The 17,758-nt window shown below is 42.4% G+C and overlaps 1 protein-coding gene across 14 annotated transcripts in view; it reads right to left on the reverse strand.

The window, feature by feature from the left end:
* Positions 1-358: 358 nt before the first annotated feature.
* tacc2 (transforming, acidic coiled-coil containing protein 2) overlaps positions 359-17,758 on the reverse strand; it is a 47,395-nt gene continuing 29,995 nt past the window's right edge. For 4 of the 14 annotated variants that reach the window (XM_076891815.1, XM_004556087.3, XM_076891817.1 and 1 more), the window contains 18 exons: positions 14,686-14,792; positions 12,400-13,801; positions 10,715-10,772; positions 10,402-10,609; positions 9,992-10,041; positions 9,719-9,828; positions 9,290-9,443; positions 8,725-8,871; positions 8,293-8,385; positions 7,440-7,499; positions 5,809-5,838; positions 5,037-5,177; positions 4,863-4,939; positions 3,867-3,910; positions 2,358-2,518; positions 2,155-2,261; positions 1,350-1,470; positions 359-1,262 (listed from right to left, as the gene is read on the reverse strand). In XM_076891815.1, coding sequence (XP_076747930.1) covers positions 1,197-1,262; positions 1,350-1,470; positions 2,155-2,261; positions 2,358-2,518; positions 3,867-3,910; positions 4,863-4,939; positions 5,037-5,177; positions 5,809-5,838; positions 7,440-7,499; positions 8,293-8,385; positions 8,725-8,871; positions 9,290-9,443; positions 9,719-9,828; positions 9,992-10,041; positions 10,402-10,609; positions 10,715-10,772; positions 12,400-13,801; positions 14,686-14,792 — 3,136 coding nt within the window. In that variant the 3' untranslated portion in view covers positions 359-1,196. The remainder of the gene's footprint in view (positions 1,263-1,349; positions 1,471-2,154; positions 2,262-2,357; positions 2,519-3,866; positions 3,911-4,862; positions 4,940-5,036; positions 5,178-5,808; positions 5,839-7,439; positions 7,500-8,292; positions 8,386-8,724; positions 8,872-9,289; positions 9,444-9,718; positions 9,829-9,991; positions 10,042-10,401; positions 10,610-10,714; positions 10,773-12,399; positions 13,802-14,685; positions 14,793-17,758) is intronic. The other 10 variants (XM_076891804.1, XM_076891811.1, XM_076891808.1 and 7 more) reach the window with 10 other exon arrangements.

Here is a 17,758-nt window from a genome sequence, read left to right on the forward strand (position 1 = left end):
GATTACTTCACGCTTACCATGTAGATCATGTTTATGACCATGTTTATGAGCACAGTGTAAACTTCTTCTCCTGTTCCCAACATGATAATGTGCCATTTGTCCCTAAATGGCCTCCAGTCACTAGATCTAAATCAGTAGGGCACCTTTGGGATGTGGTGTTATTGGAAGCACATCATGGATGTGCAGCCACCAAATCTGAGGCAACTGTGTGATGTTGTCATGTCAATATGGGCCAAAATCTCTAAAGGGAAAGAAGGGGTACAACATGGTACTATTAAGATGGGTGGATATCACATAGAGGAATATAAAAGATGTAAAAATGGGGAATGAGGAAAAAAGAACCAAATTAAACTCAGCATGCTGTATTGCCATCTTTTATTGCACTTTGTAAGCAGATGCTGTACAGTAGCTGTGCAGAGAAGTTATTCCTCAGTGTGACAAACAACCATTGCAGGACTAGGACAGGTTCATCCAAAATTAAATTACTTCTGGTCACAACTGAACACAGTCACAATTAGTTTGCTTTTTATCAAAATAAAATCCCAAAAATAAAGTTCCACAATTTCATCAAAAAAGCTATGACAAGTATGACAAATATCTACAATGTTATGTGAGGGGAGTGGCTGAAGACAACAGAATAACTATCAAAAATGCACAAGTCTTGTTGTTTCCTACAGTATATACAAACATTAACATTACAAGTTCTTCTTTATCTCTCACATGCAAGAATCTATAGTGATCGCTTGTATTCTCTTAGTGGTGCATCACCATTTTATGGATAACTCTAACAATCTGGTTCTCACCTTCAAAGTCTATCTTTCTCTTTATTAAGAGGAGACAATAACAGGAGTGGGTAAACAGTCTTCTCCCTCAGTGGCTGTCATGGCAACATCATAATAGATAATTTAACCCATAAACAATGCTTGCACTTTCTCATTATCATACACGCACTCGCGCACACAGGCATACTCATTAGTGATATGATAAAACTTGAAAGCAGACCCCCTGATACAGTACGATACACTGAAACATCAAAAATATACAGAGTAATTAGGAGGAAGCCAATCCTGTGGATGATGTATACACATGGTCAGTAGGAAATACAACCCCAAGACCACTTTGGTCTTAGAGGTCCATCAATTTGAGAAGGAGTGCTTCTCTTCATTTTCTGCTTGGCTTCATTGTGATGTGGCCTGCTAACTCTTCCCCATCTTAGCAATTAGTTCATCACAGATCTTTGTTAACTCCTCGATCTCTTTATTCTGTAAAACAGTTAGCAACAAAAAATTATACACTTGGATAACTTTAGAAAATTTTAATTTAATATCTTCTTATATCCTAAAACTGACCTTCTGCTCTAAAGTGCGTTCCAGAGAGTCCACCTTCATCTGCTCCTTCCTCAGACTGGCCTGAGAGGCAGCTTGCTCCTGCTTGGCCTTGGCCCGCACCTGAGCTATCTCTGCGTTGGCCCTGGAGGCACACAAATGATACAAGAAATCACCTTTTCGCAACTCACAAAAGCCTATAAAATCTAAAAAGCAAATAAAAGTCAACAAAGAGTTAATATGGATCATATGTAATCTATAGAAATATGTTTCGATACGAGCCACTGTAAATACTGGTTTAGCTTCAGCTAGCAATGTTAGCTAGACTCATTGCTAGCTAGCTAGCTAGACTTGTTTCCAATTACACTGACTCATATACAAACATAATTCAGCTCAGACAATAAGTTATGCTGTACACTTAAAGAACAGTTTTTGGTACAGGAAAGTACCAATGTTATGGAGACTCACTGCTAGCTAAACTTCAACACTGTTCTCAGTCCCACAAACGCTAGAAATCACATCACATATCGAGAAAAAATAAATAAATAAAATATGACTACAAAGAACTGAAATAAGCATTTAAACCAAAGTATTTGAAGTCAAAAATTTATATTGTTCATGAGCTTTTGTGCTCAGGAAGTAAGAAAAACTGAAATGCACATAGTGAAAAAATTAGCAGCTTTAAAAAGCACCAGCATTTACTTGCATTCACATAAGACACTGCATTACTGTACTACATTTACTGCATTTACAGTGTAGATAGTGTGGTGGCGAAAATAACACAGTTATTGCAGAAAATGTGACATAATAAGAATATGCACAGACTCACCGGTCTAGTTTCTCCTCTGCATGAATTTTCAGGGCTTGATATCGCTGTTCCTCCTTGCGAACCCTTGAAAGATACTCCTGAGCGCATTTCTTCAATACCTCTTCATTCTGTATATGGGTGACACAAGGGGGCAAGTAAAAAAAATCTGAGATGACCAACCGAGATGTTCATATTGATAAAAACCTGGGAATAAATTGTGTTACTTTGCGAAAGCCCTCCAGCACATCTTTCATCTTCTCATAACGACGGAAGAGATCGGCAAGAGACTTCTCCACAGAGTTAAGGTCGGCCAGTGCCTGGTCCTTCTCCATGATGAGCTGCTGGATGGTGTGATGGGAAAGAGATTTCTCTTTCTGGTCATCCTCTGATGGACACACATAGAGAGGATGCAGATAAAGAGTCTACTAGGTGAAGAAACTGCTGTTATGGGTAAAAATACTGTTAAAAGACCCCAATCAGCACACAAACACACACACACAAAAGACTTCTCTGACATTTTTCACAATATATCTAAATGTATTTGTGGTAGTATGATTCAACAAGATGTTTTACTGCACTATATGAGGATTTCTGATAAACCAGTGTAGCATGCAAAACACAAAAAGCTGAACAATGAGAAAAGAAAAACAGAGGAGAAACATCAGAGTGGCCTCAAGACCTTTCAGTGTTAAATATCAATGTGCCTACACTATTTCAGCCTACAAATATCCCTTTCATTTCCCATCGATGAGCAACTCGGTTAACTCACCAAATCTGCATGAATGACTTCACAGCCATCGCCAGTCATGGGTGAAGTGCACGTGTTCATGTACAGATTTACAGTGTGTATTACATCTGACTGAATATGTATAATATTGTACTTTACATGAACAATAACAACAACAAAGTCATTTTTTAAAACTCATTAGATTCAGTCCTGTCTCTCTTTTAAAAACTAGTCTCAGCCTACAGGGTGAAAGCCAAACCCCCCCCAAAAACCAAACAAATGAATGAATGGCTCTGAATGAGATGAAGAAATTGAGCACAGCTGCTCCCCTCTCTGATGGACGGATGGAGAGATGCGAGCTGACACAAACAAATGAAAGACAATTCCTCGTTACTCACCTGGCATGCCTGTCAGGGTTATCAAATAGTAAGGGGGGCAAAGATGGGAGCAGAACAGAAAAGAAGGGACTGTGTTAAGTCAAGCTGGGAGGGCAAGACACGTGACAGAGCCGAGTGTTAGACATTAGCAGAGGCAGACTGTTCCTGTGTGCGACAGTGCTTTAATGAGAGTAGGAAAAAGAAAAAGCCGGTCGCAGTGAAAGAAAAAAAATCAAATCTTCGGGGATGTTCAAAGGTGGAAAGGAAGATGTGGGTGAGAGCAGGAATAATGCAGGAGTGTGAGCCTGCGGTGAAATTTAATGAGTCCAGAGAAGCTGAACAAGAGCGGGCAAAGGAGAGTGCTGTCCCCTCCACTGACATGAGGATTCAGTTCACGTCATTCAAATATGAAAGCAAACACAGAGAAAAGCGAAATTTTGCAAAGGACAGAAAAAAAATTCAAATAAGATTCAAATATCTGTGATCAGTAGCACTGGGTAAGGCCTCACAAGGACCTTATAGCAGATCAGTTTGCAAATGAACAAGAGTAAAATAAAGTGGAAGAGTACGGGAAACAAAAATAGCAGCTTTAAAATGAAATTTGCGTGCTTATGGTTACGTGAACTCACCTATCATCTGGGCAATCGTCTTCTCATACTCAGCTACAATTCTCCTGTGGATGAGAAGTTGCAAATCTTCAGTATATGTCACATAAAAAGTCAAAAAAGAAGACTCCTCACATCGAATACCAAGAAGTCTATTTTTTCCAAAAATTCCCATCTCTCCCTCTGACATGTGCAGCCCTGCACCACCCGCCTGTTGCTCGAACCCTTCCAGCAAACACCTGTAAGCTACTTATCGCCGTCCAGGTTTACAGTAAATGCACCGTATTTAGAGGAAATGGAGAATTTGCTTTGAATTAGCTCCAAAATTTACTGCACAACTTTTCAAAATCAAATTGAATTTCTGTTGTTTGAAGTGTCTCGACACAACTAGTAGAAAAGCAACAGGACCCAGTACGAAGCTTCGTCTTTTTAAAAGCAAGTTTCCAGAGGTAAGAGGATAGATTAGCCATGCCTTCCCCTTAGCCTCTTAGCCTCTCCTTATCCAAAGTCTAATCATTCAAATGAAGTAAGCTCCGACTTATCCACACTAACTGAGCAGCAGACAGCTGACACCCGCCACCTGCTGACACACAGTAAAGTTTCTTTACTGTACATCTTTCCCAAAACCCCAATTGGAAGCTATGAATTTAACCTAGACTGATCATCATGAAACAAGTGTAGCTACTGCTAGTTACGAGCTCAGTTGAGCATAACCTAGGATATTTTCTCACATATAACTTTTTAACAGTAAAACCTCTACATTTACATCACATGATCTCCATCTATTTATCTCTACTCCTTGCCAACAGGACGAGGTGTTGATTTTTTTAAATGGCTATCCAGTCTCCCGTTAATCATGGCCTTGTCTGACACCTTAAGCGAGATAAACCGCTTGAGAGGTTCGGCGGTTGATAATGGGCGGAGTCCGAAACACAGCTAGGTGTTAGATTCATGCTTCAGTGTCTGCGTGTGGGATCCTGGTGTATGAAAGCGATAACAACCCAAGGTGTCTCTTCTTACCTCATCTCCACCACTTCCTGTCGACTGTCTTCATACTTCCTCTGCCACTCCAGCACTTCTTTCTCCTTTGTCACAATCTGAGGATGGAGACAAAATCATTTCATTAAATGTGAGATGCAGACTTAAAGGAACAAACAATGACTTACGGAGGAACAAGAAATATTTTCAGGGCACCTCCTCTCGTGCAATTCCCAAAGAGTGGTCCAGTTCTCTGGGCAAGTGGGGACTCTCCCCTTCGATGTAGCTGGCCGTGGTCCTGGAGTACAGCGAGTTCTTGGACACGCCACTCTCTAGTGAAGATGACACGTCTCTGTGCTGCTTCCGGAAAGCAAAGGAGAGGAGAGAAAGGAACGCAAACATAACCTGTTACCAACGAGGCTGTGGCAACCGCAGGACACCCTCGCCCTCAGGGTCACTCGCACATTCTGGACTGAACCAAACTGCTAGGCAGCGTCAAACTATATCAAAATGTGCCACACAGCAAAAACAATACAAAATGAGGCAAGCCAGGGATGTTCTTGAAGACTTGGTCAGCTGCTACATGATTGGATGAAACAGTCTTCATTGCCACAGTATTAGCCGTGTTATTGGCTGATGCTGGCCCCAGCCGAGCAGTCCTGGTCAACTGCTCATTGAAAGAGCTTGAATGTGATTGGGTCCAAGCAAGACAGAGGGGAAGGTGGGCAGCAGCTGATAGTATACAGGAGAGGGAGGTTAGGGGGGGGCAGATTGGGCAGCAAGGGATAGATATGTTAGTCTAATGTTAAAGCATGTTAGAGCATAGTTAACAGGTCTTACCCGTTGTTCCTAGAATCACAGGATTTAACTCATTTTTTTACAGCTACAGAGACTGTAATGTGATGAGGGCTAAGGTGAATCAGAAAATCTTCAGGGTTAATCATTAGAAAGAGTCAGACTTTGGATCTAAAGTATAGACACTACAAACCCAAATGCATCTCCAAGTGTCCGTTGCAACCTATGACAAAATAAATAAAAGCCTCCTCACTTTATCATATTAAAATACAGTTGTTCTAGTACCACGTTTGGGTCCCTGAAAACTCTGAAAAGGATTTAGCTATCCTTGGTAGATAGGGATTACAGGAGGATTTGATGATGGGGGGGTCACAGGAGACAAGGAGAGGTCTACCGCTACTTTGGAAAGAGTTAAGTGTTTGGTCCGGCTGTACAGCTAATTGCATTACTTCTCTGAACAGAAACGGTCAAGTACATATAACAACAAACATCAGTCAGATACTGATTAGGTTTTTATCTACCAATACAGAAAGGTTCAGGTTCAGAGACTTTAAGGAAACAAATCAAACCTGTGGTTCTTTGGTAAAGCTGCAGCAAGAATCCGCTAACAAAAAGCCCCTTTTAGTAAATCATCCTGAATCACATGTTAAATAAAGAGCTTTTTTCGTTTAGTAGTACTTCAGGCAAATGTCACAGACTTTTCATTAACAGCACTGACTGTACTGCATGGGACAAAACATGCAGGATTCAGATTTTTAACGATAACCTGCTTTGTATTTGTTTTGCGAGGAAAGACTCACGTCTATAAAGCCTCAATGATGCACCTGAAATACCATGCCAAATGCCATGAACTAAACACTCAAAATGTTCACTGTTGTTTATCTACTGAAGTGAGAGCCAGGTTTCAAGTTGGAGATGAGTTACCATGGTAACCCAACCTCAGCTGAGATGCACAAAGTAATGACTAAAAAATAGAAAAAGGAAAATAAACTGGATTGTTTAATTTCTGCTGCCTTACTCATCACTGAGCAATGTCTGTTATGTTGTGAGATGTGTTTTCTGCTGGCACACTCTAATAATCCTCCAGAAACAGTCTGCACGTCAGGTACTACATGTAATATACTACATGTACTACAGGTAATGCAAAGATGTTTTGGACTGGCTAAAAAACACACACATGATATCAGCATAATAAATAACACATTAGTACGCAATTTCAGACACAGACAAGGTGAGCACACTGAAATCTAACCTCTCTTTACACGAAATGCCTTAATTGTAGATTTAATGCTAACAAAAAAGACCCAAAAACACAAGTCGAAGCCACATCCCCCAAAGACAGAGAGGACTGATTATTAGATGCACAAAGGCTACAACAGACATACTACATAGCTGTAACTGCACATAACAGCTCACAAAGAGCTTTTGGTAGGCAGCAAATTAATGGACTCTCTGTAACTTATGGATCTATTAGACTAGACGATCTAGTGGAGTCTGCAAGAATTTGGATGACAGTTTTGGCTTCACAGTCCATTACTAGGAGGCTAAAGTGCTGAATTTCAGCTATAATTGGAGTGCAATTACCTTCAAACTCTATGAATAATAGCGTTTATCGCCCTTATCTTGGTTTTACAAAAAAGTAAGCTATAATTCTTAACCAGTGCAGATGTGAACACCTTTAATCACCTTTAAAGCTTATATTCAGGACATTAATCTGGTCTGCTGACATACTGAGCCATTAAAACTATGTGTTTATAATGAAGTACTTGGACTGCGCTATGGGTGGACGTGAACACATCACAGGGGGAACTATGTTGCGCTTACTTTGAGTAAGGGTGAACCGTTGATATTCCACCGGCGAGTACTGGGTTTCTTGAGACGAGACTGTAAAATGCGTGGGACAACAGAATGAGACATGGAAGGAAAGACGTAGGTGGGAAGTGCGTGCCCTGCTCCAACTCTTGCAAGAGTTTAAGTTCAGCACCTGCCTCAGAATTTGGACCAGCAAATTCCCAGGTACTACTTACCCTGCCTAACGCTGTTTTGTTAGTACTGTTAGTCAAATAGATGGACCAAATCACAAAACAAGAATGTGACCTGGGATTTGGGGAGGTGATCATGAAACGTCAACAGATCTGCACCGTAATATGTAACTCCTCAGCTGCCGAGTCTAATGTGAGACATTCCCAGTCACATTCATGCTGACGTAAGTTTCTCATGAAACAGGCAACATGCATGTTGCCCAACATGCATCACAAAGGCAAGGGACTAAGACACAGCACTTGGTTCCTAAGGCTTAATGGAGCTCGCTGGTAGTCAGGGTGGGAGCTGGGACGCATCAAGCCATGTTAGAGTCCAATGTGGGGACGCGGAAGGTGGCGGGACTGTGGATGCAGCTGTACAGCCACCATGTTGATAAGGCCATGGATTCACAGTCACACTCAAAATGGTGTGTTTAAGGGGAGGGAGAGGCAGGCTGAGACACACTCATGCACACACACACACACACACACACACACACACACACACGCACACACAGTCACGCACATGTGCATTTCACACACACCTGCGTTTCGCTAATCCCTCATTCAAGATGCATCTTTTGCTCTTGCAAACACACTTGTTCACCCACACACACACTTGCATACAGCAGGTGCAGGCTGACTCAGCGCAGTACCTGGGGGGTTACAGTGGAGAGGGAGGGGCACTGAGAGATGTTTTTGGCTACCTGCAGAGCCTCTATCCTCAGGGCAGCAAGCACCAGCTCCTCCTTGGCCGCACACATTGGGAGGGCCGAATTTCAGTGGTAAGGGAGGAGAGGTTGCAGCCCAAGAATGACAGAGTAAGAGGGAAACACATGAAATTTGAGTTGATCTGCCATCTACATTTTATGCACCAGTAATCTATTTTACCCAGCAAGCTAAAAAAAAACCCTGCAACTTATGGAGGAGGAGGAGGAAAAAATGGGAAAATGAAAAGGCAGGATGTAACACAGTGACACAACGGGGAATAATGTTTTGTACAAAAACACACACAGAGACAAATATCAAGGCCCAAATATGGGTCGGCAAATTTATCAAGTAGGGTCTTGTGTGGTTTCTCAACACACCTGCAGTTTTTGGGCGAATGCTGTGGGGTTGGTCTCAGCCAGGTCAGGCTCCAGGTACTGCAGGGGGTCGTCACACTCAGACAGCCTGTCTAACAGGGGCATGGCCAGGGCTGGCGCAAGTGCCTCCACGGGGCCCTGGCTAGGGGGCTTCAAGGGCACCAGGAGGTATAGGCAGAAGGGGAGGGAGGAGGGGGCAGGGGGACAGCATGGCAAAGCAAGCGCTGAGATTTTTTTTTGAGTGGCAGCATTGGGAGGTGGTTTGCTGAATCTGAGCTGGGAACCTAGTGTGACTGACTGGCTTTTCATTATCAGTGACAAGGATTTAATAAGAATCCCTGTGACTGATGGTGTTCACTTTGGAGGGCTGAGTCACAGCCTATGACAAAGCATTTACAGCGTGGCACTGTCTCCCCCTTGTGACTAAACAACAGCATGGTGCAAATGCTCCGAAATCAAAAAACATGACAGTTTCCCCTTAAATGGTAATGACTAGACATGAGTGTAAATTACATTTATGCACAACAAATTAACTGTAATTAAATGTCCGCAAAGGCACTTGACTTACCTGCTCCTCCATCTCGGTGCTCTGTGTTCGACTGAGCACCTCGCTTTCTCTCTTCCTGCCCTTGTCTGCAGCAGAGCCCTCGGGGCCAGGCCGGGAGCTGAGCACCGGTGTCTTCATACCTGCTGTAATCTGGGCCTCCATCTCTTCAAAACTCCTGCACAGAATGAGAAAAACCCAACAGGAGATGAGGCGGGGAAAGGCACGGCATGTAATGCATCGCAGATGATGGACGACAGCATTAATGAAAACATTGCTGAAGGAGCTGAAACGAATACATTATACATTATTTGTGGTGTACACTTAGCACACACGAGAATAAGAAAGGGACTTAAAAATGCAGTGTAAAACTCACATAGTATACGTTAACAAAACCATTACGTAGTACAGCAAAGAAACAAAGTTGCAAGCGTAACAAGTAAACTATTTTACCCTGTGCAGGGGGAGCTGGGTTCAGATCCATGCGCACATGTATTTTTGGTTAAGTTGTCAGATACTGAGTCCAACTTCAAGTACAAAGATGGCTTCTTTGCAGACGGAGGCTAAAAGACACACAAGGTTAAAAACAAGAACGAAGACTATCTACTTTTAAAAGCTAAAATATCATATAGCACACAAACAATGTAAAATAAATGCTATAAATACTAAAAGTAGTGACCATAAGACAAGCTCAAATACAATCTCTCTGTAATATTAAATACTCACTGGGGAAGAGGAGCCAATCTTCTCCATGTACTCAATTTCATAGTCTTGTACTGAGAGGGAAAGGCAAAACAAAGCATTAGATACAGTAAACAAAATGAAGAGACGCATCAGTGGTGTGCTGAGCTCTGGTTTGACGAGTTCAGAGGACGAAGCAGGGCTGTTTGTTTTCCCATCTCTGACCCAGATGGGGTGAACCAGATAGCCTCTGGGAAGCGTTGGCTCTTGCGTAAGGTCAGAGGGTAGTACAGAATTGGGCCAGCAGACTTATATCGCTGCCACAAGAAAAATCAATAACACAGAAGTATGAATAAAAGGTAAAGTTTCTGATTCATATACAGTATGTAAGGATTTATCCAGACATAAGCTCTGAATTACCGAGAGTTACAGAGAGTCAGACAGTTATGCCTCACCTGGAGTCTCCTTAGGAAGGCTGTTCTCATTAACAAAGGATGTAAGGTCGCACGGTTGAGGAAAGTCTTGCTGGTCAGAGTTTAAATCTCCATCCATGTCGTGCAGGGCTGCCCACTTATGACTGGTGGAGGAGGCTAGTTTCTCCTCATCTGTGGCATGGTCATCCTGCTGGTGAAGGGAGGAAGGTTCATCTGCGGGTATAAGATCCTGCGACACAAAAAAAGGCGGCAGAGAGTGATGACACATGAAAGAGGGAGAAATGCACATAGATAAAGCGGGAGAGCCAAGCGAGATTGCATATCAGATACATACCTGTGATGGGTCAGATAAGGGTGATTTCTTTGGCGACCTCTTCACTCTGAAAGTATTACTGAGGGGATATAAAAAGATCCACCGTCAAACTCTAGAGTCAATCATTATCTGTATTTAATTCTGCATTTGCTGCACATTTATATAGCATTTGTGTAGTCGTAGATGCTAAAATATGAGCTAGTTGGAAAGACTGGATTTTGCATAAAATCATCATTGCAAAAAACATTAATTTGCATAGTTCATTTCCACATGTGCAACAGTGCTGCTTACTGTGTGTGGCTGAAATGGATAGAACAGTAAATGCTTCTGAAGAGGGCTGAATCTATAGTTAGTAACTGGACAGTGAAGAGTAATGGAAAATTAATATTATGTTATGAGCAGCTTGGTTTTCCAGGTTTAGTGATCATGATGATGAGGTAAACAATACTGTAGCTTAATTATTAGAACTTTGCAACAACCTTTAGAAGGAATTATCCAATTTTACACTTACTTACACTGTAAATACATACAGTCACGTGCAAAAACAAGTTTTCACACGGCTCTATGCAGTTTTCTTTTTTCTCAGACTTTATCAGTCTCTCACATTGTTGTGGAGGAATTTTGACCAACCTTTCTTTACAGTGCTGCTTCAGTGATGATCAGTTAATCAGGTGCATTAGCAGCACCTGGCTACTACTTACCCCCTTAATTTTTATCAAAGCAGTAATGATGTACTTAGTTTTTCACAGGACTGCATAGACCCTGTTGTTTTTATGCTCAGTGTTTAATGTGTAATGCATGCCTGAATTAATAAAAGGGTTATGTATCCCTGTAAAAATATATTAAATAGCAGTAGTATCAGATACAGTATGTGGTCTGAGCCAAATTTGCTCTAATTCACATGCAATAAAACATACTGTTGACATTGTACATGTTTTTTATGATATCTGGGTCCTTGATTAAATATTATCACTAAGTTGTAGTTCACTGCATTAAAAGAAAGGTAGCTTCTGGTCCAGCCTGTTTCAAACTGTATGTGATCCTGGCACACGCTGATACACTGTAGCTTTCGTTCTTTCCTCAATAGCAAACAATGAACACCAGAGGGGGCACCAGCACCTTCTTTGTTAAACACTTACAACTGGATACAAATGAACAAAATTATTGCAGATACTTCAGTGTAAAAAAGGAAAGCAAAATAACAAAAAACAAGAGAGTTTTTCACCACTATCCATCCATAAGTCAATAGAAATATAGCATTAATTTACTAACTGGATCTTCTATTGGAGGGATTATGGGTGATTTAAACTGGCATGGATACTCCAGTTAAAATGGGTACGTTTCTGATGAGTTTCAGTGATTTAATAGCGAGCGCAAATGATTTTGATGTTTCTGTTAATAGGGACAACAGGGCAACATGCTGGTTCAAAGAGGGCCAGATTGAATTAGAGGGCAAAAGGGTGGATGGCTGTATTGTCCCTGTACTTACAAAAAACAACATAGAGAAGACACACCCCTGGACTTCCTGTGACATATGAGAATACACAGACACAGGTGACAGACAGACAGACAGACAGACAGACAGAGGACACTGGCAAAACTGGCTAGAGAACCACATACAAACACAGACTAACCTAAAATCCTCACAGACTGATGCAGACTTTTCTGTGAATAGACAATCCTCTGGTAATACAGAGTGAACTTACGATTTGATGGGAGTTTTCTTCTTCTTGGCAGGTTTGTTCTGGTTCTGGTCCTCTAATTCCCCGAGGTTGTCATTTTCAGTATCATTGTCATTGGATGACAGTTCAAATGAGGCAGAAGTCTTAGGAGGGGAATTGGCCAACTTGTTGGAGCTTTTGAAAGGGTCTATGGAGTCATCAAAGTTATAAGGCGGCCTGGATAGTTTGGGGGAGTTGGTGATATTTTTCCTTGAAGTAAATGGATTCAAGTTTGGATCTTCATACTTGTCGAGTTCAAAGGTGTAAGATGCTTTAGTTGCCGGGATTTCATCCTCGTTGCTGTTGTGAGATGCCGGAGGAATGTTGTCCAGCTGCTCTGTCTGTGCTGGAGGCGCCTTTTTCAGCCCCAGCTTTGGTTTCCTCAGAGGCATCTTGGCACCTGGCTTCTTGCCTAGCTTCTTAGGTGGAGGAGAGGCCTGATGTGATGCCTCACCACTTTCCTCGGAGTAGTCAAACTCCAGTCTTAGTGACTGACGCTTGGGTATAATGGGCTGCTCCTCAGGATTCGTGACTGGCTCTCTAATAGGAGCGGGTGGACTGGGGTAATGTGGTTCCTCAGATGGGACGGGGGGACTCTCTAGAGGGGTGGAAATGGGGGCACACACAGGCTCCTTACGACCCAAAACAGGGGAATTGGCAATTTTACTACCTCCGGTTTTAAAGGGGTTGATGTTCTCAAAGTTGTCTGGATCCCATTTGTAGGAGCCACTGGGAGGGATGGGGGTTTCTTCTTTGTCTGCTTGACTTTCAGGGAGGGGTATCTCCTCCTGGCATAAAGGTAAGGCAGGAACAATAAGGCTCTCCTCTTGGGTGGTATGATTGGTCTCCTCTGGCAGGGGAGGAGGAGTCTCAACACGGGTCTTTCTGGCTTTTCGCTGCGTTCCTCCAGGACTCGGTGTTGCAGAGCCTCCTTCAGTTTCCTCCTGAGCCTGGAGAGGGCTGGCTGTTCGAGGTTTCGCCCGCTTCTTAATTTCTGGGGTGCTGCTGGATGAGTCTGGCCTTGGGCTCTCTGGGTTAGAGTTCTGTCTGAGAAGAGGCTTTTTCTTTACAGACCCAGGACGACCTTTCTTGGGCCTGCGGAGTGTCCCTGGGGCACTCTCAGTGCCTACACTGAAAGACTCGGAGTGTGGACGGAAACCTCCTGAAGGTGATCCGTCCAACAGAGCAGAACTATCTAGTTCTCCTCCCTGGAGGCTCAGAGAACGGGTTAGAGTGTGAGTCGTTGATTCTGCAGCAAAAAAGTCAATGTTATATGTACCACTGGCAGCGATGGGCTTGTTTTCATCAAAAGTATTTGACGCAGAATGGCATGGTAGTTCGGCTGCAGTGAAGTCAGATGTAGGATCAGTGATTGAGGTGTCTTCTACTGCAAAAGGAGATTGAAAGATGTGGAACATAAGACAAAGATTTCTAGAGTCTAACTAATCCAACCATTCAGTCGAACATAACATGCTTTTTCTTGCTTGTTTTTTTTTTCGAATCAGTGAAAAATACCAAAGATACAGTTATACATGCATGAAATCATATTTTTGCAAGGTGATTGCCAAAGAATAAAGTACAGTGAAGACCCTATCATTTTATGGGGAGGCGTTTTAGCCTTTTCTTGATAATCTTGTCAAAATTGATGGGATTTATGAATACAGAAAAATATGGTCAGATTTTGATCCACCATACAGTACCATCTGGTAAGCATCTGAATGGCAACAGCTTCATTTTTCAGCACGAAACCTTTGCTAAGAGTTCAGGCTGTGTTGAAAAATAAAGATGGTCATACCAAATATTGACTAAGCTCAGTAGAATTGTAAAAGCTTTATTTATTCCCATCTGTATTTGCACATATTTTAATAAACTGCTGGGCCTATTTCCTGCTTTTCTGAAAAATATAAAGAAATGAGGGGTGAAGTTTTGCACAGTACTGTAGATTATGGTAGAATTTAACTGCTCTGTGATTGTCTTTGTGTGACACTTTAAACTCTAGAGATGGATGTGTTATAAATAATTCAATGAATGTCCCAACTGGACAAAAAGGCATGAAAAAAAACACATAAAAGAGAGAATAAAGTGTCCCCAGAGATGTAGCTCTGAGCGCTGTAGGCTGACACGGCAAAAAAAAAAAGGCAGATTTAAATTACAACTTCATTCCACTAGGTGGTGTAACAATCCATCCAGTAACAACACTTTTTCAATAGTGAAACAGCTTAAATCGGTATAAAACTAAGCAAAGGTCATGAAATAATTGTCCTGCTGTACCTTTCTCGTCAGATGTTGTTTGCTTTATCTGAGGCTCAGCTGGAGAAACAGCCTTCACTGGAGTTGTAGATTCAGGGGTCTCAAAAGCGCCATCAGAGTCTGAGCTCCTACAATAAAAGATGAGGAAACATTAAGTGAAAGGTGCTGTGAAGCAGGCCGATACCCACTGGACTATAACGACCCATATCAGGCTCATTAACATAAATATCCATCCATCTCAAGAAAAAGGTGAAAGATAATATCATCACGAAGGACAGAATTATTTTCCAGTCGTGCAGCTCTAATGTTATTCTTTATGTCACGGTATGTTGGAGGTATTTTTAATCAGAGGCTACACAGTTTATTACACGCTTGCAGTACATCATGTGGGAATGGCAGTAAGAGTATTTCCTGTCATGTGTGATGGTTTAAAAAATTTAAAAAGCTCCAGGCTATGATGAGTTTATGTTTTCATTTCTAGGTGCTCCAATGAGAATGCTGAATCTGCAGTGAGGTGACAGATAACGACACGCCTGAGACAAAGCATTACCTTACACAGCACACACTAAGACTCAAATATACCAGAAAGCCTCAAGAGCCTTGATGAGATATGACAGCTATAAAATACAGGAAATACACAGGAAATACGGAAACACCTGAATTAAAACAATGAGAAATTAAAGCTTTCTGCGTGCAAATAAAGTCTGTACATCTGATCATTCTCAGCAAAACACACTCAAGTACACAAGTGGCAGCGAAGCTGGAAACATAGCCTGGCTACCCAGCTTAATGCTATGCTGATCAATGGATTATCTGACGGTATATGATTCCGGTCCCCCATCCTGTCTCACCTCTGTCTGACCGGTTCCCTGGCAGCCCTGATCATGCTGTCATGACGTGAGCCCCAGGAGAGACGGCGAAGGAGCCCCAGAGCCGGATCAGCGTCTGGGCTGTTCCCGTCTCCTGCCCCACCCAGCAGAGTGTCCAAGCCCCATCGAGCCCACTGCAGTGGAGACAGAGCCTGCCACGCACTCACTGCCATGGTTGCTGGTGGGTTGCACCTCTCCGCACCAAAGCTACTGCCTGACACACAGGTAGGAGCCCACAGATAGGATCCTGGATGCAGCCTTCCCTCTGCCTTGTCTCTTTCTCTCTGTCGTCTAGTATCCAGATCTCTTTGTCTCTAATCTACAGTCCTTTCATGCTGCTCTTCTTTGTCATCTGTAGCCATATCAGTTTGTCTCCACTCCTGTTCAGTAGGAAATGCTGTCTCCCAATCTAAATGCGACCGCCTGCAGAAGCCCACCTCCAGCAGTACACTATATTCTCTCTCGCTCTCTCTCGCTCTCTCACTCCTCCATCCCTCTACCCCTTCCTCCTTTTTTCCTGAAAATCTTTGCTATAACCACACTGCACAGGTCTAAAACACACCAGCCAGTTAAACCTCATTCTCTTGGATTGTATATTATACTGTACTGCAATAACACCATTTCAACTGGCATGTAATATATGTTACAGCACCCTTTAATCTTTTTCTATTCATACTGTCCATTCCTGCCTGAATTCAACAAATTTTGCTTTTCTTCAAGCAAAGACACACAGAGATTTACCCCCCAGGCAAATTCCAAAGCTTTCAATGGCTGAAATAAATGTGTACCATGAATGAGAAGGGTACATGGGACACCACTTAAGCCTTCAATGTGGTCAATAATAGAAACCAAGCAAGCTAGCAGTAATGTAGCATTACATTACAGCAACAGCAGATACTGCTGTAACAATATCGCATGCATCTAAAACATGAATGTTAATACACCAACAGCATATCAAATATTAGGTGGGCGTAATTAATACTTGTTTTTTTTATCTTAACTCTACAAAGGTGCTGTGATGCCAGATGAGACAGCACATGGTCTAGATGTGAGACAGAGCTGTAATCTCTGTGAGGGCCTAGTGTGTCCCAGCAGGATGAGACGGGTATGCCTACAAATCCATCTGGATCAGTCACTAGTAACTGCTTTGTACATTCAGGTGGTCAGGCAGGCAGTGACACAGACAGCTTCAAGGACAAGGACCCACTTACAGGGAGTAATATGCAAAGAGCAAATAAGCTTACAGACCACCGATCTAGGTTTACTGTACAAAATAAAGCCACTCAGTTAATTCATTGATAAAAAAGAAATTTAGCCGCCTAGTTAATGTTTATAAATTAAAAAAAAAATCTCAAAAGCTTCTACTTTCCAGATGTATGCAAATAAAGCAAAAAGGCAATAACAAAGTAATTAGGGCTCATTTCAGAGCTCTGTTTATGTCCTTGTGGATAGCATTTTTCATGCAACTGCAAACACAGTGTTGCTATGGTAACTAGAGGTTGCTCGCGCCATATGTTCCACGAATACGGAAGAAGAAAAGCTGTCTGGATCCACGCTGTTGAAAATACACACACAACCTAAAAAGGCCCCCACAGCTGACTGAGTGAAGTATATTATGATACGTGAAATGCTATAAATGCACACTGTAGATCTACACAGAGGTAAGCAGCTGTTGCATCAGCATCCTTTTGTTCAAAGCTCATTAGGAAAAACATGATCAATTTCTATTTACTTTTGCTCTATTACTTAATCCAGTAAATGTCCTTATTGGCCATCATTATTCTAATTTATTCCACTGGCATCTATTCGATCAAACACCGACAGAATTTATATAATTAAATGTGGATATCATGGAAATTAATAAGATGAATAATAATCACCGGGGAATGCCCACTGTGTTCATGCAACCATATCAGCAGCAGCTCCTGTGCTACATAGCAGCTGATGAAACGTAGAAAGAAGATGAGCAGGGTGTGGGAGAGCAGTCGGGAATATGGGGACGAGCGGAGACAAAGAGAGCAGCAGTTAATAGCAGCCTCTCGCAGGCTGAGATGACTGCCTGGAGACAGAAACTCTGCAGCGTGAGGCAGGAAGATGCTGCTTTTCAGACAGCCAGCTGTGTCGCTGCTTCCAACCGAATCCAACGCAGTCTGTCTAAACAGCTTTCAGAGCGCTGGAGGGAGAGCCGCCGGGAGAAACGGGGAGCAGGGTTAAAACCGACACAA

The sequence above is a fragment of the Maylandia zebra genome, linkage group LG13 (genome assembly GCF_041146795.1).
Source record: "Maylandia zebra isolate NMK-2024a linkage group LG13, Mzebra_GT3a, whole genome shotgun sequence".
Taxonomy (NCBI): Eukaryota; Metazoa; Chordata; class Actinopteri; order Cichliformes; family Cichlidae; genus Maylandia; species Maylandia zebra.